Source organism: Oncorhynchus mykiss, chromosome 17, assembly GCF_013265735.2.
Source record: "Oncorhynchus mykiss isolate Arlee chromosome 17, USDA_OmykA_1.1, whole genome shotgun sequence".
In the NCBI taxonomy this organism is placed as follows: domain Eukaryota; kingdom Metazoa; phylum Chordata; class Actinopteri; order Salmoniformes; family Salmonidae; genus Oncorhynchus; species Oncorhynchus mykiss.
The window spans coordinates 22,959,056-22,986,770 of NC_048581.1; the positions used below are offsets into that span (position 1 = coordinate 22,959,056).

At 45.2% G+C, this 27,715-nt stretch overlaps 1 protein-coding gene across 1 annotated transcript; it reads left to right on the top strand.

Annotated features, from left to right (window-relative positions):
- Positions 1-3,896: 3,896 nt before the first annotated feature.
- Positions 3,897-27,404, top strand: LOC110495106 (centrosomal protein of 170 kDa-like). Its single transcript, XM_036949420.1, has 19 exons — positions 3,897-4,045; positions 6,060-6,214; positions 6,555-6,644; positions 6,738-6,816; positions 7,063-7,121; positions 7,812-8,007; positions 12,285-12,422; positions 12,637-13,101; positions 13,379-13,800; positions 14,046-14,174; positions 14,551-14,686; positions 14,861-16,390; positions 16,640-16,892; positions 17,196-17,313; positions 19,601-19,759; positions 20,542-20,630; positions 21,052-21,145; positions 22,581-22,632; positions 23,791-27,404. The coding sequence occupies exons 2-19, from the start codon at positions 6,110-6,112 to the stop codon at positions 24,093-24,095; spliced, it is 4,419 nt and encodes a 1,472-aa protein (XP_036805315.1). The 5' UTR covers positions 3,897-4,045; positions 6,060-6,109; the 3' UTR covers positions 24,096-27,404.
- Positions 27,405-27,715: the final 311 nt, after the last annotated feature.

The window sequence follows — 27,715 nt, forward strand, 5'->3', positions numbered from 1 at the left end:
GGGGAGATAGAGAGGAGGGGAAAGAGAGAGGGAGAAAAGGGGGGGGGGAGAGAGAGAGAGAGCGTGTGTGTGTGTGTGTGAGAGAGAGAGAGAGAGAGAGAGAGAGAGAGAGAGAGAGAGAGAAGGGGGAAGAGATGGAGAGAGAGGGAGAGAGAGGGAGAGGGAGAGAGAGAGAGAGAGAGAGAGAGAGAGATAACCAACTGTCCAGGCTTTGGATTATGGTCCTCTAATAGGACTGAAGCCTGGGGCTAAATTGAAATGTAAAACCAGGAGCAAAACCCTAATTCACCTCTTATCTGTGTGGCGGCTAGCTGCCCCTGTGTGCTGAGATTGGGGGCGTGGAGTTTTCTGAACTATAATTTGCTTTGTTCCAGAGGCATGCCCAGACGAGCTCACAATGATGGCGACTCGTGTTTAGAATGTGATGCATGAGAATGAACTCCAAGCTCTTCAGACCAACGCTCAATGTATGAGGAAGAAAGGTCTCTCTGAATTGCTTTGAATTCGTGTTTGGAATGTGAGGAATGACAATGAATCCAAAGCTTTCTCTGAATTACCGTGCAAATTCCATTAGGGACCCTATTTCTAAATCAAAGTCAGTGTCCAATAAATATATGGCATAAAAATATTGAAAACCACAACAGAAAAATATGAAAATGTTCCGACCTACTGGCTTGTTTGTCAGTTCCCTCCATGTCCACCTGCTGAGGTTAGACATACTGTAGTGACAGGGACTTTAATGTCCACCTGCTGAGGTTAGACATACTGTAGTGACAGGGACTTTAATGTCCACCTGCTGAGGTTAGACATACTGTAGTGACAGGGACTTTAATGTCCACCTGCTGAGGTTAGACATACTGTAGTGACAGGGACTTTAATGTCCACCTGCTGAGGTTAGACATACTGTAGTGACAGGGACTTTAATGTCCACCTGCTGAGGTTAGACATACTGTAGTGACAGGGACTTTAATGTCCACCTGCTGAGGTTAGACATACTGTAGTGACAGGGACTTTAATGTCCACCTGCTGAGGTTAGACATACTGTAGTGACAGGGACTTTAATGTCCACCTGCTGAGGTTAGACATACTGTAGTGACAGGGACTTTAATGTCCACCTGCTGAGGTTAGACATACTGTAGTGACAGGGACTTTAATGTCCACCTGCTGAGGTTAGACATACTGTAGTGACAGGGACTTTAATGTCCACCTGCTGAGGTTAGACATACTGTAGTGACAGGGACTTTAATGTCCACCTGCTGAGGTTAGACATACTGTAGTGACAGGGACTTTAATGTCCACCTGCTGAGGTTAGACATACTGTAGTGACAGGGACTTTAAATGTCTACCTGCTGAGGTTAGACATACTGTAGTGACAGGGACTTTAATGTCCACCTGCTGAGGTTAGACATACTGTAGTGACAGGGACTTTAATGTCCACCTGCTGAGGTTAGACATACTGTAGTGACAGGGACTTTAATGTCCACCTGCTGAGGTTAGACATACTGTAGTGACAGGGACTTTGATGTCCACCTGCTGAGGTTAGACATACTGTAGTGACAGGGACTTTAATGTCCACCTGCTGAGGTTAGACATACTGTAGTGACAGGGACTTTAATGTCCACCTGCTGAGGTTAGACATACTGTAGTGACAGGGACTTTAATGTCCACCTGCTGAGGTTAGACATACTGTAGTGACAGGGACTTTGATGTCCATCTGCTGAGGTTAGACATACTGTAGTGACAGGGACTTTAATGTCCACCTGCTGAGGTTAGACATACTGTAGTGACAGGGACTTTAATGTCCACCTGCTGAGGTTAGACATACTGTAGTGACAGGGACTTTAATGTCCACCTGCTGAGGTTAGACATACTGTAGTGACAGGGACTTTAATGTCAACCTGCTGAGGTTAGACATACTGTAGTGACAGGGACTTTGATGACCACATGTTCTACGGTTGCCACCAACACTGCAACCTTATGTTATGGCTCATGTTATGTGGCCACTAGCACCAGATGCCAGTCCAACACACACACACACACAGACCCACGTCCTCCTGCTCTTATCACGGTTTCCCTGGTGATCACTCCTCTTCCTCCCACTCTCTCCCCGTCTCCTCCTCCTCCTATCGTCCACCTCTCCTCCCTGGCCCTGCCTGACCGTTCGTTATCTTAGTCAAGTCCTGCAGCTGAACAAGTTAGCTGCTCTCCATTGGGCCTTCGCTGTGCTCTCCTGCCTCATTTGCATATGCGCCAGTTAATTAGTGTGGGGGCGCAGGTGCGTGGTGATAATTATTATTAAACATGACAGTCACCTGTGACCGTGCTGCCCCCCCTCTCTCTCTCCCTCCATTTCTACAGCCAAGATACACTAAAGCCATGTGATGTCATATCCTGGCCATTATAAGGATATTTGAAGCTATCATTGACATGGTTGTTTTCTTCTGACAGTTGCATTTATTTTACAGTACATTACTTTTTAACAAGTCTACCACATAGAGTAGCGTCTGATTGATTAATGCCAAGAGCAGACATCTCAGTCCAGCTAAAAAGAAGACAGCGGATTAGGGTGAAGTCGTCTCTCTACACTGATCTTGGGTCAGTTTTGTATTTCCCTCCCTAATGGTTCAGGATAGAATTTGGGGAGAGCAAACTGATCCTAGCTCTGTACCTAGGAGCAACTTCAGGTTACAGTAACTACCTATCAGGACTGTCAGACGGTCATAATAAGCAACTTGGTATTGGTATGTATTAGGATCCCCATTAGCTGTTGGGAAAGCAGCAGCTACTCCACCTGGGGTCCAACACAGAACATGAACCATGACATAATACAGAACAGGTACACCACAAGGACAGTGCAATACCCATTTAAAAATGGCATACGTAGCCTACGGTTCACGGTTCAGTTGCTCTTGGCTTCACTATCAGATTCCGATCCACAGAGTCGAGCAGAAGCATCTTTCAGCACTGACAACTCCATTAAGGAAGTAGAAGAGAGGAGGGGGTGAGAGTCTGCTGGCAGTAATGTTAGCCCCTGACTACTGGTTACTGGCAGGCACACACACACACACACACACACACACACACTGTACTGGTACCTGGCAGTCACCCACCACGGCAGTGAACCATGCTCCATTGGTCACAGCCAAACATAGAGTTGGGCTGCCCTCTGCTGGTTATAACCTCAAATTAACAGATGTCCTTTATCAAGTAATCTCGGGAAACACAGAACTAAAATCTGTCCATGAGGGATTATTGACATGGTAGCCTATTATCAAATACAAGTGAAGTCCTACAGTCTATAGAGGTTTGTTTCATAAGGCAATTCGTAAGGCAATTGCAATCTAACAAATAATGACTATTTTCCACATGCTCAACATTTTAGGACTAATTCCAGTGGCCTATTTAAAACATTGTCACTACACCCATAACAGACCACATGACGTGACAGTGATCCTTCGGTCCAGCACATGCAGGAGCCTCCAGCATAAATAAATAAAGAACACTTGTGTTTCCTGCAACCATCGCGAATTAGCAGCATCTGGCTACATCAAAACAACTGGATCATATTTATCGGACAACATTGACCAACCTTAATGAACCCAGTAGCCTACAACAGGTGTTCTCAGCCAGGGGTACAGGACCCCTGGTGGTGAGAACACTCACGAGACCATAGGCTTCGGGGTCAAATGCATATGTGGGGGTACCTCAGGGATATTCTGAGAAGAGCCTAATTAAACTGGTGGTACCGCAACAGAAACAGGTTGGGAACCACTGGACTGCAGTTTACATCTCAACGTCATACGCAAGAAGATGCGCTCATTGCGCTGTTGTTGTCATTGCGTAGCATCAATGGATGGACTGCCTTTGGCTTCTTGGCTTGTTGTGTTGTACATCAGCGCAGCGCCACCTCGAGGCGAAGGAAGAGAAGCGCTCGAGGACCAGGGCTGGGCAGGCATCAGGCTCCCTCACTGTATGTGACCGCACCGTGCATCAAAAGATTTACAGGATACAAATCGGATGCTGAATACTCCGTACCTGACAAAAGGTGAGTGAGATGCACGTTTTATTACTCCGCCGTATCCGACCACACCCAGACAATGCATTTGCCCGCGACCTGCCTCAAAGAAAATAAGGCCCGCAAAATGAACATTCTAGGCTATATGTGTCCGAGGGTACCAGGCTATGTCGTCCATAACGGAATAGCCCAGCCAGCACATCAAATTGGCGACCTAAACAACACGTGATGGGTTATTATTGTAAACCTTTCAAATGAACCTATATGTGCAATTCGGTGTTACGCGTTGCCCTAAATGGCACTCGTAATACCACATATGTAAGCTATCGATTATGATAAAAATGTCATATAAGCTTTCAACCGCAAAAGGTTACCGAGCAGACTGAAAAACTGCAGCATCAGTTGCCATTCATCAATCAATATGGTGTCTAGTACATCCAAAACAGCCTATGTTAATAAAAACAAATCATGATTATTGGACACATGGTAAATGTAATAATAAGGAACTGAACGGTCGCTAACGCAGGGTTGGTTGTTTTTTATGCTCAGGCAGGGCCATCTACAGTAGCTTCCAGAGCGAAATGATGAGCTGTCATTTACGATATAGCTCTGTAATTGAGAGAAGGGGGAAGAGAGAGAGAGAGAGAGAGAGAGAGAGAGAGAGACGGCAACGAGACCAATGCAAAAACGTCGGGCACAATTGCGAGACCGAGACCGAGGCCGCATAGAGGGTTAACCAATCCAATTCCACAATGGGGAATCAGGACTGTCTGGTCGCATTCACATATGAATCATCTACCCTCATTCGGGGCCAAGATATGACAAGGTGCCTGATTAGATTAAAATTCGCTAAATCACATTTTCACTGATGGGGCATCGTGAGTCAGCATGGCCTACCAGTACCATACCCCTTCAAGCATTGCCTATGATTGCCTATGGAGGCCTGTGTCACTGCAACCTGAGCGGTAGGCTAGCTAGGCCATATAGTCGTAGTGTGTTTTTATGTAGGCTACCGTAGGCCTACACATATAGGAATTATGACCAAAAAATGAGCACCAGATGGTATGTTTCTTCTGAGCGGAAACGAGATGACTGTCAGTGTGTGTGGGTGTGTGTCCTTCTCTCTCTATCTGTGTACCTGCTGTGATCTCTGTGCCTGTCCTGAGTCATACTCATGTTATACAGTATCTTCACGTCTCTCGGGTTGGTCTGTCTGGTCTATCTAAGCCATCTGATCAACTATCCAACAGTGATCGTCATTGTTTAGATCCTGTACGGGTAGCCTGTATTCCTGCCTGCTGTGACACAACATATCCATCATCACTGAACGGCCACTCTCAGTTCAGTGACATTGGTTCAGTGCGACTTTGGTTTGGTGACCCGGCAAAACACTCAGTAATTTAGCCGTTAAGCAGGATGTCAAACAGTCAGTGGCATATTATCTCATTTCTTCTGGAATGGTTGCGATGTAGCCTATTCTAAAGCCTCGTTGTTAGCAACGAGGTCCAGTCATACCAGCAGGTTAGTGTGCTGGGCATTTAGTTTACAGAAACCTCTTTGCTGAGTTTAGGTGTGACAAAGTTGTTCACTTTATCCCTGTTTGTTTTTAGGTTCGTATCCATCCTCTCCATTCGACTTTGTCGAAAGTCGTTAGAATGTTGTTTCAATAATACATTATAACAATAGGCCTACACTTCATTGGTAGAGAGCTTTTTTATTTACAGACAAAAATGACAAAGCTCTTTACATTGTGAGCAGCCATATCAAATGCTTTAATAAAAAGGGTAATTATTGTGTTCCCTCCATTTACAGTTGGCTGTTATGACTGGTTGTCTGATGCTGACCGTGGGCTCTATTCAATCTGTATTGCTGAAGTGTTACAGATTGCGTGATCTACATTTTAAAGGTCATTTCCCATTGAGCCGAGATACGCAGCGGTTACCGCGAATGCAGTCTCCTCTAACGCCGGGGAACATGGCCTTTAAATTGAATTCACGCTGCACCATTGAACTGATTGAGTGGAGCCCCTTGTCTTCTTACACAGGGTGTCATAGGGGTTAAAGGTGAGCAGGTGTGGCAGTGGGCGTGGCAGAGATGAGTGTCTCTTCCTGGTTCCTGGTGAGTGGCGGGGGCATGAGGCACCGCCTCCCCTGGGAGATGATCTTTGTTGGCCGAGACGACTGTGAACTCATGTTACAGGTAAATCATATTTAGTTTTGTAGCGAGTCCAGAACGGAACTCGAACCCGGGTACTGGAGAACGTCAGTCCAACACTGTAGCCGTTATGCCTAAACTGTACTACCGCTGCTAATGTTACGGAGGTGCGTCGATGAACCACTCTGGCATGATGAGTAACCTGAAGACGAGCGGTAGCTCCCAGAGCTGAGCTCTAGGCTTTAGTCTTGTCAAGAGACCTGGGTTCGAAATCTAGTGGGTCACACTGCTGCAGGTGACTGCAGGACCAAATGTAATCTATGTCATCTGGATTATAAAGAGATTAGCAGGATTATATTGATTGACTGGATTATTGTGTCTTTAGTCCCGCAGTGTGGACAAACAGCATGCCGTTATCAACTATGAGCCAACCACGGACGAACATAAAGTCAAGGACCTGGGAAGCCTGAATGGGGTAAGTAAGATTTGAATACATATGAATATGAAATGATTCATGTGCTTCGTAAACTGTTCTAAACTGCTAATAATGATGTTCCTTTTTTTCCAGACATTTGTGAATGATGTCAGAATACAGGAGCAGGTGTATATCACTTTGAAAATTGACGACAAGTTGAGGTTTGGATATGATATCCTGTCATGGTGCCATTTTGTCTTTGAAGCTTAGCCTACAGTAGTTCATTGAAATGTCATCAATACCAAAGGAATGAGAGCAACAAAAAAATGCCATTACATTAGCATATCTGTTTCTGGACTGTACGTCGCTCTGAATAAGAATGTATGCCGTTAAAAGACTAAAATGTTAAATATCTGTGCTATCTCCTGTGAAGAGCTAAGCCTGTGCTGTACAATCACCTTTCCTTAACCTGTCTCACATACCAACCTGTTCACTGTGGTGCGAGGAGAGCTCCATGTCCCAGAGGAAGCACTAAAGGTTGGTTGGACAGTAGGCTAAAGAAATAGCTAGTTCTCTTTCTGTGTTTCTTATCATCCTATCTCCTCGCCTTTGTCTCAACCATATTGGAGGAGAGGTTCCAAGGTCCCTCCCCTCTGACTTTCTTCTCCCATCCATTTTGAGAAGGAGGCGAGGAGAGAGGATGCGAGGACTCGAGGAAATATGAATTGAGAAAGAGCCCCAGTAAAATACGCTTACAAAGTACTATGAAAGGAAAAGCTCTGAGAAATACCTTTTTCTACTACGTTGGTTGATGCATGTTTAATGGAGATTATGTTCAGTCAAGAACGGCGGCAGTTTCTGCTGCGTGTGGCAACACCTCACTGCTTTTGTTTGAATGACAAAAAACATACTTTATGAGGAACTTAGTGATGCATTGTTCAGTTAGGTCTGTCTGAATCCTAACGTGAGTTCTACATGCATACATTACTCTGATTTTGCGTGAATCATGAACTGATGCCAATTGAGATTTGCACAACAACAACAAAAATTCTATGCTTACAACCAAGACCGTGACTACTGTATAATTTCCCTGATGCAAGGATCGATTGTCCCATGTATGTTGGTGCAAACATAGAAGAGCTCCTTATCAGACTTACCCTTGTAATCATATCTCTAATGGTGTGAGCTCATCTCCTCTCTGTGTTGTCCTGTGTCCTCGTCTATCAGCATGAGAAGTTTAATAGTCAGCTCCTGCTGCAGATGGTAAAGCCGCCAGAAGCTGCTCCGGTACCATCCAGACCTGCAGTAGAGGTCAAGGCTGCAGCCGAGGGTGGTTCCGAGGGTGGTTCCGACGGGGCGGTGGCAGTGGGTAGTAAACCCCCTGAGACCAGCAGAGAGGGGGCCGGGGACGACAAGCTGGCAGGTGAGAGGGTCTGCACTCTGCATGGACCTTGGAGGGTGACACAGGTGACAGGATTAGGTTAACAGAGATGACAGGACTAGATGACAGAGGTGACAGGATTTTGGCGATGCCACACACCCACACAGTCTGTGCTGTGACAACCGTGTGTCCTGTATTTTTAGTTTCCTACACTAGGCTGTCACCTTAATGTGATTCTAAAGTGCTCTGACTTGGAGACAAATTTGGAGGTCAAACTGTTCTGCCACAATATGTATTTTGGGGACTTGTGTGGGTACAAAGTGGTAGTTAGAGTTTGCAGAGGTCGTTGTTTGTTTCTCAGGGGACATTGCGGTAGACCAGTGGTTCCCAAACTTTTTATAGTCCCGTACCCCTTCAAACATTCAACCTCCAGCTACATACCCCCTCTAGAACCAGGGTCAGCACACTCTCAAATGTTGTTTTTTACCATCATTGTAAGCCTGCCACACACACACTATACAATACATTTATTAAATATAAGAATGAGTGTGAGCGATTGTCACAAGTGGGAAATGATAAAGAGCTGTTATAGGACCAGGGCACAAACAATTATATAATAATCATCAATCATTTTGCTCTTTATTTAACCATCTTACATATAAAACCTTATTTGTTCATAGAAAATTGTGAATAACTCACCACAGGTTAATGAGAAGGGTGTGCTTGAAAGGATGCACATAACTCTGCAATGTTGGGTTGTATTGGACAGAGTCCCAGTCTTAAGTCATTTTCTGCGCAGTCTGTGCCTGTATTTAGTTATGCTAGCGAGGGCCAAGAATCCATTCTCACATACAGTGCCTTGCGAAAGTATTCGGCCCCCTTGAACTTTGCAACCTTTTGCCACATTTCAGGCTTCAAACATAAAGATATAAAACTGTATTTTTTTGTGAAGAATCAACAACAAGTGGGACACAATCATGAAGTGGAACGACATTTATTGGATATTTCAAACTTTTTTAACAAATCAAAAACTGAAAAATTGGGTGTGCAAAATTTTTCAGCCCCTTTCAGTGCAGCAAACTCTCTCCAGAAGTTCAGTGAGGATCTCTGAATGATCCAATGTTGACCTAAATGACTAATGATGATAAATACAATCCACCTGTGTGTAATCAAGTCTCCGTATAAATGCACCTGCACTGTGATAGTCTCAGAGGTCCGTTAAAAGCGCAGAGAGCATCATGAAGAACAAGGAACACACCAGGCAGGTCCGAGATACTGTTGTGAAGAAGTTTAAAGCCGGATTTGGATACAAAAAGATTTCCCAAGCTTTAAACATCCCAAGGAGCACTGTGCAAGCGATCATATTGAAATGGAAGGAGTATCAGACCACTGCAAATCTACCAAGACCTGGCCGTCCCTCTAAACTTTCAGCTCATACAAGGAGAAGACTGATCAGAGATGCAGCCAAGAGGCCCATGATCACTCTGGATGAACTGCAGAGATCTACAGCTGAGGTGGGAGACTCTGTCCATAGGACAACAATCAGTCGTATATTGCACAAATCTGGCCTTTATGGAAGAGTGGCAAGAAGAAAGCCATTTCTTAAAGATATCCATAAAAACTGTTGTTTAAAGTTTGCCACAAGCCACCTGGGAGACACACCAAACATGTGGAAGAAGGTGCTCTGGTCAGATGAAACCAAAATGGAACTTTTTGGCAACAATGCAAAATGTTATGTTTGGCGTAAAAGCAACACAGCTGAACACACCATCCCCACTGTCAAACATGGTGGTGGCAGCATCATGGTTTGGGCCTGCTTTTCTTCAGCAGGGACAGGGAAGATGGTTAAAATTGATGGGAAGATGGATGGAGCCAAATACAGGACCATTCTGGAAGAAAACCTGATGGAGTCTGCAAAAGACCTGAGACTGGGACGGAGATTTGTCTTCCAACAAGACAATGATCCAAAACATAAAGCAAAATCTACAATGGAATGGTTCAAAAATAAACATATCCAGGTGTTAGAATGGCCAAGTCAAAGTCCAGACCTGAATCCAATCGAGAATCTGTGGAAAGAACTGAAAACTGCTGTTCACAAATGCTCTCCATCCAACCTCACTGAGCTCGAGCTGTTTTGCAAGGAGGAATGGGAAAAAATTTCAGTCTCTCGATGTGCAAAACTGATAGAGACATACCCCAAGCGACTTACAGCTGTAATCGCAGCAAAAGGTGGTGCTACAAAGTATTAACTTAAGGGGGCTGAATAATTTTGCACGCCCAATTTTTCAGTTTTTGATTTGTTAAAAAAGTTTGAAATATCCAATAAATGTCGTTCCACTTCATGATTGTGTCCCACTTGTTGTTGATTCTTCACAAAAAAATACAGTTTTATATCTTTATGTTTGAAGCCTGAAATGTGGCAAAAGGTCGCAAAGTTCAAGGGGGCCGAATACTTTTGCAAGGCACTGTAGGTACGTGGTTGCAAAGGGCATCAGTGTCTTAACAGTGCAATTTGCTAAGGGTAGGATACTCTGAGCGCAGCCCAATCCAGAAATCTGTCAGTGGCTTCTGATTAAATTTAATTTTCACTTGTTACAATTTCGATGAGATTTTAGTAAGTGGACTGGAGGCAGGGCATGAAAGGGATAACAAATCCATTTGTATGTGTCATCCGTTTCAGGAAATTACCTGCGTAAATGCACACCCAACTCAGGTGCTTTGCTATATCACATTTGACATTGTCCGTAAGCTTGAGTTCATTTGCACACAAAAAGAAATCATACAATGATGGAAAGACCTGTGTGTTGTCCTTGTTAATGCAGACAGAGAAGAGCTCCAACTTCTTAATCATAGCCTCACTTTTGTCCCGCACATTGAATATAGTTGCGGAGAATCCCTGTAATCCTAGATTCAGATCATTCAGGTGAGAAAAAACATCACCCAGATAGGCCAGTCGTGTGAGAAACTCGTCATCATGCAAGTGGTCAGACAAGTGAAAATTATGGTCTGTAAAGAAAACTTTAAGCTCATCTTTCAATTCAAAGAAACGTGTCAATACTTTGCCCCTTGATAACCAGTGAACTTCTGTATGTTGTAAAAGCATTACATGGTCGCTGCCCATATCATTGCATAGTGCAGAAAATAGATGAGAGTTCAGGGGCCTTGCTTTAACAAAGTTAACCATTTTCACTGTAGTGTCCAAAACGTATTTCAAGCTGTCAGGCATTCCCTTGGCACCAAGAGCCTCTCGGTCAATGCTGCAGTGTACCCAAGTGGCGTCGGTAGCAACTGCTTGCACACTTCATTACCACTCCACTATGTCTCCCTGTCATGGCTTTCGCGCCATCAGTACAGATACCAAAACATCTTAATTCTCGCTCAAAAAACTCCTGTGGCTTATTTTTCTAATTGGCATGTTTTGTTTCTAAATGTCTGCGCAAGAGTGAGGGTTTCATCGAGTTGTGAGATAGTACTTTTGCACATATAACCCACTGTGGCTGAGGAAAGGCACTACTCCCAATATAAGTGAACCCCAAATCAATGTAGTTCTCATCATATTTGCGCCTCTTCGATGGTCCAACGTCCCTGTCTGTTGTTCAGTGATTTCCCGGGGAAGGAGGTAGTAGCTCTTCGGCTGCTTCAGATTCACAACTGGTTGCGTCCATGCTAGCTGGGCTAACAACAAATGTATAATAACTGATGCTAGCATTTGATGTGCTCGTGGAAGCAGAACAACTTGTGTCGTCGACAGGTGCAGGTGTAACAGTACTACCAGTAGAGCTGGTATGTGTCTCTATGGACGCGGGCCTTACTTTTTTTTGAACCATTTATCAATTTTCGAGCAAACGGAATGACCAGCAGCTACATTTGGCTACTTACGGACCGTTAATGGAATTCCCGCGAGAGAGTAACAGTTAATGTGATTGGATGTTAATTATTTGACTAGGCTACCTGTATTTGACATTGTGTTGTTATTTCACTGAACGTTATTTTTGGCAGTGAAACGAGGCTACTCAGGCAAGAAAAAAAACTCACCCAAATGTATAGCCCTGTTGGAAAATATAAATGGACTGTTTGAAAATGTGAAAAATTATTATTTTTTTAATTAAAAAAAATACATATTTTTTTAAATGTATGTGAATCACATTTTTATTTGGCGTACCTTCCGAAGGCAATGCGCGGATACCTGCGGTAGACAAACTAGGAGGTTAAACTTGTTCTGTCACAATAGTCTTTTGGAAGACTGTGAGGAAACACAATTTCAGTTCAAAACAAAATCTGTGTCTTTCTCACTGACCTTGGTGTCGTTTCTTTCCCAGGGGACATTGCAGTACTAAAAAGGGGCACCCCTCTGTATGGCCAGCCTTCCTGGTGGGGGGATGGGGACGCAGACGATGAGAACTCTGGGAAGCAGGATGGGACGACAACTGACAGGAAGCAGGAGAGATCTGAGTCAGGTAGATGCTGTCTAGCCTGGAATACAGATTGAAGTTAGCTGTGTTTCACTTTGTCTGTCTGTCTGCCTGTCTGTCTGTGTGCCTGTTTATACATCAAAAACCACCCTACCAGATAACAGTAGACTTTTGCCTTTCTGGTAGCATAGGACAGCAATTGAATCTCAAAGTCTAAGTCCTTGTATTACGCCATCTTGATATCTGCTTCAAACGACAGATTGTAAAGACCCCAAGGAGACAACAGCCGGGGCCCAGGAGAATGGCCTGTACACCTCAAGCCAGGAGCCCAGTTACTTCGAGATCCCCTCCTATACCAATAAACCCCCCTCCCAAGACACGGAAGGCGCCACCACCACTAACCCCGCCTCCGGCCCTGAAGCCGTCCCCCAGGGCCACGCCTCCTTCACCATCGAGTTTGACCTGCAGGCGTCCAATAAGGTGGCGGTTAAGGACCGGGTGGCAAAGGCGGTGCCGGAGGTGAGGCCACGGCCCCCAAAGAAGGGCGCGGGAGAGGAGCTGAGTGCCCTGCAAACGGCCATGGTGGCGGCGGAGGTGAAAGTAGCTGATTGGCTGGCCCAGAACGAGATCCCATTGGCCCGTACGGAGTCGGTTGACAGAGTGGTGGAGGACGACGGGGAGAGCGTGAAGAGTGATGTGCCGGTTCAGCTGAAGAGTCTTAAAGGTAAGACCAACCAACCAATCACCATAAGAATAGAATTGAGATTTTTCCGTCAGCATGTCCTCGTGCTATTGCATTACATAGCACTACACAGTTATTACACTATGAGACAGTTTCCCAAACACAGATTAAGATTAGTCCTTGATTTGAAAGCATGCGCATCGAAAGCGCTTCATAGTCTAGGACTATGCTTAATCGGTATCTGGGAAACCAACCTAATAGGTTCATAGGATTATAACTGCACACACCAAACGTCCAACCCCCTTCTCTCTCGTTTCAGGTAGTAAACACGAGGACGGTACCCAGAGCGACTCAGAGAACGCAGCCGCGCTGGGCGAGCAACGCCGGGCAGCCCTCGAGGACCACTCCAGGGGGCTGTGGGGCGGCCGACTAGAGGGGTCAGGGGTCAAGATACGAGAGGGGCGCGCCAACGTCCCAGAGGGACTCTTTGCCGAGGAAGATAGCCCAGCCCGACGACACAGGTCCTCAGCTTCCAAAATGGCACCCATCGGAGGAGAGTTAAGAGAGAGAGAGAGGACCAAGGATTCCGTTCCTTACCACCGCGACCAACACCAACCGATAGGACTTGGGGAGGGGTTTCAGAATCGCCGTGGAGACGACTATAGCGACCGGGGGACCTATACCATAGAGATAGAGAACGAAGATAACCAAGAGGAGGAGGCCAGGAGAATGATTGACAAGGTGGGGATGGTAAATAGGACTTTAATGAGCTGTCATTTGAATCCTGTTTCATGTGAATAACTCGTTTACACAGTCACCAGTCACTAGTCACTAGTCACTAGTCCCAGAATTGGTGTCTTTTTGTCAAGGGCATGGCCTCGTATTTACTGCAAGTGGTACTGTGCAAGTGCACTAAGCCCACATTGTGTTGACCTTTCGATTGAATGTTTGGTTGAATATTTATTGAAGTCCATGTTCTGGCCCAGGTATTTGGTGTGGAGGACTACCAGACTCTGTCCAGGGTGGCGGGCTATCCTGACATCCAGAGAGAGAGACTGACCACTCAGAGGCCAGGCTCAGGAGACAGAGGCAAGCATGGACGTATCGAACCAGAGGTAACAGCATTTCTGTCTGTCTACACAGAGACTCTCCATTGCAGAGGAGTGAAGGAGTTCAACTCCAAGTCAGACACTACTGTAGATTTGCTATTTTTATACTCCCAAGATTAAGACAGACCTCACACATAAAGAAAGCTTTCAGTTTGATGCCATTCCTTGTGGGGAAAAAATACACGTTTTTATAAAGAAAGGATACATGCTCTCAAAAGTGCAGTTGTGTTTGAAGTTGTCCTAAGCATTTTACCTGTAAATAATAGATGTGTACATGCCACTGTGACACTCTGACTAGAATTTTCTAGTGCTCTAGTCTCTCCCCTTTATGCTGGGGACTGGGTGTTGTTCAATTTCGGTTTCTCCCATGTTTGTCCTCCAGTCTCTCCCAGAGGAGCTGGTTGTGGGCGGTCCCAGGTGGGTCTCCCAATGGGCTACTCTGGCAGCCAGCCACATCAGGACTGACCCTGAGGGCTCTGGAGCTGAGTCCCATGTCCACTACCACACCGAGGACAGAGGTGCTACTGCTGGGTTTAGACCTGTTCTGAAATTGAAGTGCTTTGATGTTTTTGAGTTGTTTTTCATTTATTAGTCATACCACTTTTTTCAGTATAAAGTCAAAAATAACTAGAATAAAGAAAAGTGTTGGGTATTTATATTGCCAATATATGAGATACCCTGTCTCTCTATAGCTGAGATCAGTGAGTCCAGTCACTCTGCCTCCATGGCCTCCACCAGCTATACAGAGCGCAAGAGGAGAACCCTGCCCCAGCTCCCCTCCACCGAGGAGGCAACCCCAGGGGGGAGGAGATCCCCTGGTCCAGCTCACCGCCCCTCCGATGTTGGGGAGAAACAGGACACTGAGCTCCAGGAGAAGGAGAACCAGGAGACGGGGAGAGGAGGGAGGACCAAGCCTGGTGGTGGAGGTGGTGGGGGTAGCCAGGCTGGTAGTGTGGGTGGAAGCACCAGAGGAAGTCCGAAAAAAGGCTCTCCAGCGAAGAACCAAGATGCGGGAAGCCGGAAAGAAACTGTGTTGGCGAAACTGCCTCCTCGGCCAGGGAGTAGTGGGGGGAAGAGACTGGAGGAGGCACGGAGGAGGAAGAAGGAGATGGAAGAGAAGGCTAAAGAAAGGGAGAGTGCTGGGAAGCCGCTTCTTAGACAAGAGAGCTTTACGGTGGAGAGACCCAGCACCAACGTCCCCCAGGAGCTCATCCCACGAATTGACACGCAAACTGGGGCACGAATACTGACAAAGGAGGGCAGGGTGGATAGTACCACCCGGCAGAAGGACTCAGAGGCGGTGGCTGCGTTTCTGGAGACAACGGTATCAGACCTGGGTGAACCAATTAGCCAGTCCATCGAGGGGTCTTTGTCGCCTGAGTCAGATGTGGACACCACCAGCACCGTTAGCCAGGCAGCGGGCGTCGGAGGGCGGAAGGTGGTCCACCAGAAGAGACGTACCCTAACTGCCCAGCAGAAAGAGAGGGAGAAGACGGTGCTGTGCTCCTCCACCAAGGGGCCTACCAGAGCCAGAGATACCCAGGATAGGAAACCCAAAGCAAGGCCGTCTGGAGGACAAGGGACCCGCCAAGCTGGTCGTGCCTGGACCTCCCTGGACCTAACAGATGACGACGTCAACTCCAACTCCCTCCTTTCCGACTCTCAACCCTCCTTACAGGAGGTTAGTTCCCACAGTTCCCACGCCAGAACCCAGGCCGGAAGCACCAGAGTGGAGGCTAGCACCAAGGCTAGCCGGGCTAAAAACACCCAGGCATCCAGCACCACCACAAACACCCTCAGTAAACCTACCACCACCTTGCCCAAGGTGCGGCCCACCCGGGCCTCGATACTCAGACGTGCCCGTTTGGGGGACTCCTCCGATACCGAACCAGCCGACATGGACCGGATGTCCGTAGCCTCCGAGGCTAGCACCACTAGCTCCAGGTCCGCGGCTCCTGGACCAGGGTTCCGGAGAGGCCTGTCCCGCATTGAGGCCCTGGCCCAGCCCAGGAAGCCCAGGATGGGATCTCCGTCTGCCCAGAGTGACTCAGAGGCCACGGGGGGCCGTAGCCGTGGGATAGGGGCTCGTAGCATTGCTACCGACTACGCCGTCCGACAGGGACTCAGAGGAGTCAGCAACATGGGAGGGATAATACCCAGGGCCAGGGCTAACAGCGCCTCCAAACTACCTGACAAGTCTAAGGGCTACATCACCCCCACAGGTAACATACTGTACTGTCTGATACAGAAGTAGTGTTTCTGATTGACTGTTCTCTTATCCACCGCAATGTTTGATTTGGTATCATGTTTGTGCTATAGTCTTTGTAGGTTCTGTCATTATTCAGCATCTTTATGTACATTTATATGTATGAGTAAAATCTCTTCTCTATGGACAGTTGTGTGTATCTAGTAGTGGTGAAGCCCTCAATCACTACTACGTCTACTGACAAAACATCTTCTCTTGACTCCAGCTGGTGGCCGGTGGCGCCGGATGCCTATGGACTACGCCTCCACCTCGGAGGACGAGTTCGGCTCCAACCGCCACCCGTCCAAGCACGGCGGTCCCGCCCAGCAGTTTGCGTCGCCGCGGCTGACCCAGCTGGGTGGCTCCGCCCCTGCCACCCCCAGTCCGGGGGGTATAGCGGCTCTGAGGCAGCAGTCAGCAGGCAGAGAACAGGAGGAGTACATGAAGGACTGGACCACTCACAGTGAAGAGATCGCCAGGTATGGAGGAGCAGTCTGTACTGTACATATACAGAGAAACTGTAGGGTCCAGAGGGGAGCAATCTCACTAGGCCTATACAATATAATAGGGACAATTCTATAGGGGAGCAATCTCACTAGGCCTATACAATATAATAGGGTCAATTCTATAGGGGAGCAAGTTACTTTGAGAACCAGTTTAACCTCAAAAGTATCCATTTTGCAACATTCATTATTTCACTTTATGTACTATATACCCACAATAATACACAATAGAAGTCAAATCAAGGGTATTTAACTGATTCATTCCCTGTATGTTGACAGGATCAGTCAGGACCTAGCCAAAGACCTGGCCATGCTGGCCAGGGAGATCCATGACGTGGCCGGAGAGATCGACTCAGTCAGCCCAGCCGCTAGTGCTGCCACTGACCCAGGAGCCATGGTACTACACATCCCACGATGCAATAATCCCACTTTATGTAGCTGTTGACATCAGTCATGATTTCCCCAAAAGTCTGAGCCACATGTACATATCAGAGCCCATATTCATAAAGTGTCTCAGAGTAGGAGTGCTGATCTAGGAATATGATCTAAATTCTAAAAACTGAGCCTAGATCAGTACTCCTTTCAGAAGCTATATAAATACGGGCCCTGACGCCTGCTCCTTGTGAATATTGTGGATTTACAGTACCTGTCAAAAGTTTGGACACACCTACTCATTCAAGGGTTTTTCTTTGTTTGTACTATTTTCTACATTGTAGAATAATAGTGAAGACATCAAAACTATGAAATATCACATATGGAATCATATAGTAACCAAAAAAAGTGTTAAAATAAAAATATATTTGAGATTTGAGATTCTTCAAAGATTCTTTCCCTTGATGACAGTTTTGCACACTCTTGGCATTCTCTCAACCAGCTTCACCAGGAATGCTTTTCTAACAGTCTTGAAGGAGTTCCACCATATGCTGAGCACTTGTTGGCTGCTTTTCCTTCACTCTGAGGTCGATGATTGTGGAGGCCAGGTCATCTGATGCAGCATTTCATCACTCTCTTTCCTTAATAGTCCTTACACAGCCTGGAGGTGTGTTGGGTCATTGTCCTGTTGAAAAACAAATGATAGTCCCACTAAGCGCAAACCAGATGGGATGGCGTATTGCTGCAGAATGTTGTGGTAGCCATGTTGGTTAAGTGTGCCTTGAATTCTAAATAAATCACAGACAGTGTCACCAGCAAAGCACTCACACACCTCCTCGTCCATGCTTCATGGTGGGAACTACACATACAGAGATCATCCGTTCACCTACTCTGCGTCTCACAAAGACACAGTTGTTGGAACCAAAAATCTCAAATTTGGACTCATCAGACCAAAGGACAGATTTCCACCGGTCTAATGTCCATTGCTCGTGTTTCGTGGCCCAAGCAAGTCTTTTCTTATTATTGGTGTCCTTTAGTAGTGGTTTCTTTGCAGCAATTCGACCATGAAGGCCTGATTCACGCAGTGTCCTCTGAACAGTTGATGTTGAGATGTGTCTGTTACTTGCCCTTTGTGAAGCATTTATTTGGGCTGCAATCTGAGGTGCAGTTAACTCTAATGAACTTATCCTCTGCAGCAGAGGTTTTCCTTTCCTGTGACGGTCCTCATGAGAGCCAGTTTCATCATAGCGCTTGATGGTTTTTGCAACTACACTTGAAGAAACTTTCAAAGTCCTTCAAACTTTCCACATTAACTGACCTTCATGTCTTCAAGTAATGATGGACTGCCGTTTCTCTTTGCTTATTTGAGCTGTTCTTGCCATAATATGGACTTGGTCTTTTACCAAATAGGGCTACCTTGTCACAACACAACGGATTGGCTCAAACGCATTTAGAAGGAAAGAAATTCCACAAATTAACTTTTAACTAGGCACACATGTTAATTGAAATGATTTCCAGGTTAGTACCTCATGAAGCTGGTTGAGAGAATGCCAAGCGTGTGTAATGGACACGATGGGAGACAGAGAGCTGGTTTCAAGCACTGGGCGCAGCAGGTGTTTATTGTAAAGAACCACAGGAGGGGGCAGGTAGCTGGGTCCAGGGTCAGGCTGAAGGTCATACACAGGGTCATACACAGTACAGGCAGGGAAAAGGCTAGTAGCGTAGTCCGGGAGATCAGGCAATAGGTAGATAACAGGAAATCCGATATGCTAAAATACAGACAGGGAATAGTCAAAAGGCGTCCTTAGTGAGGCAGTCAATAACTATCATACACGGGAGGATTAACTAACAGGACCACCAGCGCTCCGAATAGAAGTGTGTCACAAAACCAACAATACCTCACGGTGATGGGGTGGAAAGAACTGAACTAAATAGTTTGTGCTAATGACATACAGGTGTGTGAACAGGTGATCAGAATTCAGGTGATTGGGATCTGGAGAGTGAGCTGCGTTCAGGGGATCTACGTGTTTGAGAGTGTGAGTTGGAAGCAGACGTTACAGCGTGTGCAAAGCTGTCATCAAGGCAAATGGTTGTTGCTTTGAAGAATCTCAAATGTCAAATAGATTTTTATTTGTTTAACACCTTTTTGGTTACTACATGATTCCATACATGTTATTTCATAGTTTTGATGTATTCACTTATTATTCTACAATGTAGAAAAGAGTCAACATATGATGTAGATGTGTCCAACCTTTTGACTGGTACTGTATATATCAGAAAACAATTGACTTTGTATTGGGTGCTTTGCCCAGTTGGAGGATCGAGTTTTTGACGATGGCTTGGATCTGGGGAGCGGCCCGTCAACAGAGAGCATTCTGAGTAATAACGTCCGCCCCGTGGAGCTCCGGCCACGCAACTCTAACAGACAGGGTCCCCGCGCCATTCGCCGCCAGACCTGGAACAGAGAGGACGTGAGTTGTTGCCGCTTGGAATCCAAACTAAAAAAGTGAAAGTATTTGATTGTACTCTGGTTTAGCCTGGTTTCTAGTTTGTTTCAGCTTGTCTTTATCCAATGTGTGTTTATAATGACAATGGCAACATTACTAGTTTGAGATAAAAATTTTTTTTGAAAAACAGTCGTTAGAGAGAGAGACAAAACACAGTCCATCAACCAAAAGGACTTGATGTCAGGGTGAATTGACCCTATCCCATCAGAAACCTACTGTATTATTGATGAAACAGTGTGTAACTTGAAAGGGTATTAATAAACCAATTAGGCACATTTTAGCAGTCTTGATATAACATTTTGAACTGAAATGCAATGATTCATTGGATCAGTCTAAAACTTTGCACATTCACTGCTACCATCTAGCGGCCAAAATCTAAATTGGCCGCTAGATGGTAGCAGAATATGGCAGCAGAATAGTGGTATCAAGAATATGCATATCCTTGCTTCAATGCCTGAGCTACAGGCAGTTAGATTTGGGTATGTCATTTTAAGCGAAAATTGAAAAAAAGGGTCCGATCCTTATGAGGTTATTAATAACACGTTTATTACTATATTAATGATGGATGATGCTGGTTTCTGGGAGATTTGGGCAAAAATAAGCTATTGTATATCTAATATCCTCATGGTTTTGTGACTGCATATAGCCTTGGTATCCCTGCCTGTCCTAGTTATTATGCTATTATAGGTGTTTACTGAAACACCTCTTACATAAGGCCTCCTCTTTTCCTTGTTGTTTCCCCTCAGGCGGTGTTGGACAGTTTACTATTAGCATCTGTGACCCAGCTCTCGGCACGGATACGCCATTCTGTGGACAAAACAGCCGGCAAAATCAGGTAGGCATCACCTTTCATCACGATTCACTCAAAGAAAAGGAATGTGAAATAATGAATTCCCTGATTTTGATGATGAAGTGTCAGGAGTGCTTTATGAGTTGCAAGCGAACCCAAGCATTGTGAAATAACAGGCTAGCGTTTGACTTTGAAGAAATTCTAGTCTGAATACGTGCAGCTACATGCTGTGCTTTGAACTGGATCAATCCGGATAACGACAAGGAAGAATCAGTAGTGTTGTATAAGATATGATGGCTTGTATCCTAGAAGATACTGTATCCTAATTTGGATACTATGAATGACACTTCATAAAGGTTAAGTTGACAACTTGAAACATCCATCCTCACTTTTTAAACATCAGAAACCACTTTCATGTTCCCCCCTCAACCCATTTCACACAAATTATTTTTGAAAACTTCTCCAGGATATTATTCAAAGATAAGGACCGGAAATGGGACGAGATTGAGAATAAACTCCAAGCCGAGCATGACTCTCTACTCCTCAAGACTTCCAGCACGGTAAGGTGCCAGACCCCTACTGTCCTTACCTCACACCTTGTCTCTTGCCGTACCACCCAGCTGCTGTGATAAATGACTGCAGAGGGCCGGTGGAAATATTTTCAAGTTCAGGTTTCAAGGTGTATTAGTCGTAGGTAGCGGATACACATAGTATACACCGTCCATCCAAATGTGTACTCGCAGGTTCCTTCTGGACGGTGCAACCACAATAAAACTTAAGAAAATATAATAATAGAAACATGAAGTTAATGGTTCAGTAGAATAGAATAAACATTTTAGCATAAGTATAATACAGGAAGGCACAATTTAGTCCAATATTTACATGTGTTTTTGGGGGGGCAAGTGTTTAAGTTGTGCAGTATTTAGAAACAATAATAACATTCTGGTGGAGGCAGTTGTGATGTGTGTGTAGCATGAATGTATATGTGTCTGTGTGGGTGTGTGAATGCTTGTGTCAGGGAGTGCATGTGTGCTACGGTAAGGAGAATCAGAGCAGGTGGTCAGTCCAGTTCATGTGTTCAGCAGTCTGATGGCTTGTAGATAGAAACTGTCTCTGAGCCTGTTGGTATCAGACCTCGCGCTCCGATACCATCTCCCCGATGGTAAGGGAATGAACAGCTCGTGGCTGGGGTGTGTGGGTTCCTTGATGATGCTGCGGGCCTTCCTCAGGCACCGTTTCGAGTAGATGTCCTGGATGGGTGGAAGCACCGTCCCAGTGATGTACTGGGGCCATCTTCACCACCCGCTGGAGGGCCTTGCGGTCATAGACAGAGCAATTCCAGGCCATGGTGCTCTCGGTGGTGCAAGAGAAGTGCCTGGTTAACATCTAAACACAAACCAGAGAGTGCTTATTTGGGGTGATGATGCAACAAAACTTTGGGACGGTAAATAATTGATGTCTTCTACCACCATCTGGGAAGCTCGGAGTAGTTTTAAAGGCCGTCGTTGGCTGATGGTGCTGTTGCATTAATCATGTCTGTTAAGCCTGACATACACCCAGATGTAGTAGGACGACCTAAACAGAAGGTGGTCACGGGGTGAGGTAAGGACGTGTTTCTCAAACCTGCCCCCCCGGTCTGCACAGTCACATTTGTTTAATTGAGATGTGACTTGGCATCACTTTCTGAATCAAGATAATAAGTCACTTCCTCTCAATTCTGAAAGTATAAGTTATGATGTCCCTCCCTCCCTCCCTCCCTCCCTCCCTCCCTCCCTCCCTCCCTCCCTCCCTCCCTCTGTCTCTCCCTCCCTCCCTCCCTCCCTCCCTCCATCCCTCCCTCCCTCCCTCCCTCCCTCCCTCCCTCCCTCCCTCCCTCCCTCTGTCTCTCTTTCCCTCTCTCTCTCCCTCCCTCCCTCTCTCCCTCTCTCTCTCCCTCCCTCCCTCCTTTGTGTGTGTTTTGTTGACCTTTTTGTTTGTTGTGTGGTTGTTTACCAGGAGATCACCACCATCCTCCAGGATCTGAAGAGAGTGGAGAGACAGTTACTAGGTATGAGTCCTGAGACAGTCATACATGATTTGATTTCAGCTGTATATAGTACAAGTCATATAGATATACAGTTAGCATCTGCATAGAGCATCTATATTCAAACTTACTTCATCACATTATTATATATAAATAAATCTTCCATTCTCTGATTGATTGATTGTTTGTTTGATTGACTGATTGACAGACCTCTTCTTTGTCTGACTGATTGACAGACCTCTTCTTTGTCTGACTGATTGACAGACCTGATTGACAGACCTCTTCTTTGACTGACTGATTAACAGACCTTCTCCTCTTTGTCTGACTGATTGTCAGACCTTCTCCTCTTTGACTGACTGATTGACAGACCTTCTCCTCTTTGACTGACTGATTGACAGACCTCTTTGATTGACTGATTGACATACCTCCTCTTTGACTGACTGACTGACAGACCTCCTCTTTGACTGACTGATTGACAGACCTCCTCTTTGACTGACTGATTGTCAGACCTTCTCCTCTTTGATTGACTGATTGACAGACCTTCTCCTCTTTGACTGACTGATTGACAGACCTCCTCTTTGACTGACTGACTGACAGACCTTCTCCTCTTTGACTGACTGATTGACAGACCTTCTCCTCTTTGTCTGACTGATTGTCAGACCTTCTCCTCTTTGACTGACTGATTGACAGACCTTCTCCTCTTTGACTGACTGATTGACAGACCTCCTCTTTGACTGACTGATTGACAGACCTTCTCCTCTTTGACTGACTGATTGACAGACCTCCTCTTTGACTGACTGATTGACAGACCTTCTCCTCTTTGACTGACTGATTGACAGACCTCCTCTTTGACTGACTGATTGACAGACCTTCTCCTCTTTGACTGACTGATTGACAGACCTCCTCTTTGACTGACTGATTGACAGACCTTCTCCTCTTTGACTGACTGATTGACAGACCTCCTCTTTGACTGACTGATTGTCAGACCTTCTCCTCTTTGACTGACTGATTGACAGACCTCCTCTTTGACTGACTGACTGACAGACCTCCTCTTTGACTGACTGATTGACAGACCTCCTCTTTGACTGACTGATTGACAGACCTTCTCCTCTTTGACTGACTGATTGACATACCTCCTCTTTCATTGACTTAGACCTTCTCCTTCTCCTCTTTGCTCCACAGTGATTGATGTGATGGTGGATCCGGACGGCACCCTGGATGCCCTGACCAGCCTGGGACTGACCAGCCCTCTGACCGACCTGCAGAGGGTCAGTCCTGGGGCAGCGAGGCCCTCCACTGCCAGTCACCCCCCTGGAGGTAGTAATGGAGAAGGCCCTTCTAGCAGCACCCTGTCGGCCCCCAGCGGTGGACCCTCCTCGGGGGCCTCAGGCACCTCTACCCAGGTGGCAGAGAGAGATCTGGGACTCCATGTGAATAATAATCTGCCCTCTAGTGGTGGAGAACAGAACTGTGTGGTTCATAAATGAGGAGGATCCTGGATCTAGAACACACTACTAAAGTACAACTACCTAAACATTTGCTTGGAGGGGCTCTGATTGAGGCTCACTACTAGGGAGGATGGTAAAAGACTTGGAGAGATGGGATTCCCACTGGGCACAGATGTCAATTCAATGTCTATTCCACATTGGTTCAACGTAATTCCATTGAAATGACGTGGAAACTACGTTGACTCAACTAGTGTACGCCCAGTGGGTTGATATTTCCTTCCATGTCTGGACAAACCTCCTGAACATCAGACCTGACCAAAAGAGAAGTAAATAAACACTTTTTAATCTTTGTCTCTGACATACCAATCCGTTTGTTCATATGAATTGGAGCCAACAGTGAGCTTGTTCTGTAGCTATAACATGTATATAGAAGGGTTGTGAAAGGAGTATGTACTGTCAATACAATCTATGTACCAGCACATGTCCTACAGTCCGTTATCAACACTACTATATCAATATTCTTGAACACGTTTGAAAAGTATCAAGAGTTATTTTGCATTATGGTCTGCTAACTGCACCGGCTGCTGGTTGATTGATGACTTTTCAGAAGACATTGGATATGATTCTGTTTGTGTTCGACAGTGTTGCCGATTGTGTAACACCATGTAACTTTACACACTAAAAACAAATGGTTCTATGCAGTGGCAAATAAGGGTTCTTTGGCTTTGGTTCTTTAACCATACTCATAAGGTTCTAAATGGAACCTGTATGGTGCTATGAAGAACCTTTTCCATTAAAAAAGGTTATAAATATAGAGCAAAAAAGGGTTCCGCTGTGGTTCCAACCCTTTTGGGGGCTATATAGAACCCTTTTTTTGTGGAGAATGGTTCTGTAAAGAACCTTCTCAATCTCAAAAGTTGTTTAATTCAGATTTAACAGACATATTATATTGTTAAAATTCCATCGTTTTTTTTATTGTTGAATCAGGTGTGCTAGCTCTGGAACAGCTGGGGGTTCCTGAGGAGAGAATTGATAACTACTTAGTCAACCGCTCTCAATTGACACAAGGCCATACGTGAGTTTGTCACTGGCTATAGTCACATATTGTACCACATATAACAGCATAACCCAACAGATTAGATCAACTGAAATTACACTCAACACTCATGGTTGGACAAAGCGGTTAGCAAACCACTCCCCAAAATATTCAAATGAGCCGCCGTCCCTACATTGCTAAAAAGCAAAGAACCATTGAAAGGCTCAAAGGGTTATTTGGGTCAGTATGGTTCCACAGAATCATCACCCTTCCCAAAGAACCCTTGAGAACCCTTGAGGAACCCTCTTTTCTTAGTGTGCAGGCTACTATTTACAAGCGATGAAGTCACTGCTTTGACTGATAAGCTTGCACTTGACTGATGAGCTTGCACTTGACTGTTGCTTGATTGACAGTCTGCTTAGTGGTTACAACCCCTTTGGGGGCTATATAGAACCCAAATTACAACCAAAACTAAATGGACACCATGGTTCAGCATTGGAGAACAGAACTCAGTGTCTTTCTGAAAATACTTTTCAGAATATCCCGCCATTATGCGTAGCATAGCTCAGCAAATATTGTGAATAGGACCATATAGCATACTGTGTCTGTTAGCTGACTTGTAGCACTTGCAGCTTGCTGCGCTTGTTCTCATATTACGATTTTTCCACTAAAGAGAGGCCAATATTATTCTTTATTTATTCAGATGAAAAGACATCGGGTATGTACAGTGTCATGTATCCATTTAAATGTGTATAATATTTATAATTCTCCCATCCCATGCCTTCCCGTGTGGAGTGATACAGTATCTCTTAAGAATGATGCATCAAAGATAGCTGTACCATATGTTACTAATAACTAACTACTGTAGGCTAGGTGGTAAAGTAGCTTCCTGAAAAATGTGTTCCCGAAAGTAGTCCCCATATCCAAGTGTATTACGTCACAAAGTGCCCATTGTCAAAACCATGAGAGTGTTGATGAAACGATAAGATGGAAATAGCCTGGGTGCCACATGTCTGGCATGAGAATTGCGCAAGGAGTTGGAAAGAGTGCAGAAGCAGACTGGCACGCGGGCTAGGAGGTGTAGCTAAGCTAACGTTTGTTGATTTGCACATGTTAAAGCTGCGGTGTTTCGCCACAGGGTGGTGTTAGTAAGGATACGTAACATCTGTTGACCAAAACAGTCCTGGGTGTACTTGTGGATGCTGGGTTTCATTGGAACTTGTTTTTACTGAGAACTGGTTTTGATTATCCATTATGATTGAGTCCACCGTAGGCTGGTGAGGGGAGGACGGCTCATAATAATGACTGGAAGGAAGAGAATGGAATGGTATCAAACACAAGGAAACCACGTGTTTGACGTGTCAATACCATTCCATTAATTCCATTCCAGCCATTACTATGAGCCTGTCCTCCCCAATTAATGCACCACCAGCCATCTGTGATTGTGTCATGGAATACACACTAGTGTTCTGGTTAACGTACTTGAAGAACCCTTATGAAGCGAAGAGATCTGAGTAAAAAACAGCATAGAAAGGGATAGTCGGAGACCAGGACCATGTTGTCGGGAGAAAACTTTTTGAAATGGAGTTAAGCGGGTAGGTAACCACTCATTTTCATTATCTGTTGCAAAACAGTTTGCTACAGTGTGCCCTACTGAACATGACCAAGTGCTGAGAGAAACCATGACATGGACCGGGAAATTAAATGGATCCAGGAAGTCAAATGGACCAGGAAGTAGCTCTATATACCCCATAGAGCTAGATAGAGGACACAATATTGTATCTGTCCCTTTATGGCGTCTGTGAGAGCATACAGCACCATTGAGGCCATCTCCATTTTGAAGTGGTTACTTTTCTTATTCTACTACTATGAGTTGGTAAACAAACTGAAAGGGTGCACACTGCCACCTGGAGTGTGTTGTTTGAACAGGTATAAATCCAAGGTTTATGATGGTAAAATGGCTTTTAGACACTAGAGTCCTCTATCTACCTCTATGATCTACCCATACTGTATCTGGATGTCCTGCCTCATACCAATGTTTACACATGAATGTAACCTGATCGTAAATGTTGATGTTTCTCAGCCAAAACAGCTTGATTATTAATAAAGAAAATAGCATTTTGTGTCTTATTAGTAAGGTCTTTATTGTCTTTATGTCATTTCAAACCTTTTACATGTTTCTGCTTGTATATTTTGTACGGATAGGTTTTCTAATTGTCATGATGTATTTGTTATCTTTGTAAGATAATGGTTACTTGATTTTTTTTGTTTGTCTACTTTCCACTGATTTTAATAAAATGCATGATTATCATCGACAGTTTTTTCATGTGAATTTCAACAGAACATACAGGACACACAGAACATAGAAATATAATTATTAGAATGGACCGCCCCATTCAAGTTAAAACCATTTCCATTCTGTAAATTCTATTTCTATGGCTCAGAAGGGCCGTCTGCGGTGCTCTGTTAATTACTGTGTCTTAAGATATTCTGTTCCACTTGTTTAATCCCCCTGCGGTGTAAAAAGCTGCTCCCCTTTTGTCATACTGGGCTACTGATGCTGCTGCTGCACAGCATGTGTTTTCGGAGCTCTGATTCTACTGGGAGAATCGTGGGTTTTCAG

Excerpts from the sequence above, each read along its gene's own strand:
- LOC110495106 (XM_036949420.1), top strand. The coding sequence starts at position 6,110 with ATGAGTGTCTCTTCCTGGTTCCTGGTGAGTGGCGGGGGCATGAGGCAC. Across the intron at positions 7,122-7,811 it reads TCCCAGAGGAAGCACTAAAG|CATGAGAAGTTTAATAGTCA; the intron begins GTTGGTTGGACA and ends CTCGTCTATCAG. Across the intron at positions 12,423-12,636 it reads GCAGGAGAGATCTGAGTCAG|ATTGTAAAGACCCCAAGGAG; the intron begins GTAGATGCTGTC and ends TTCAAACGACAG.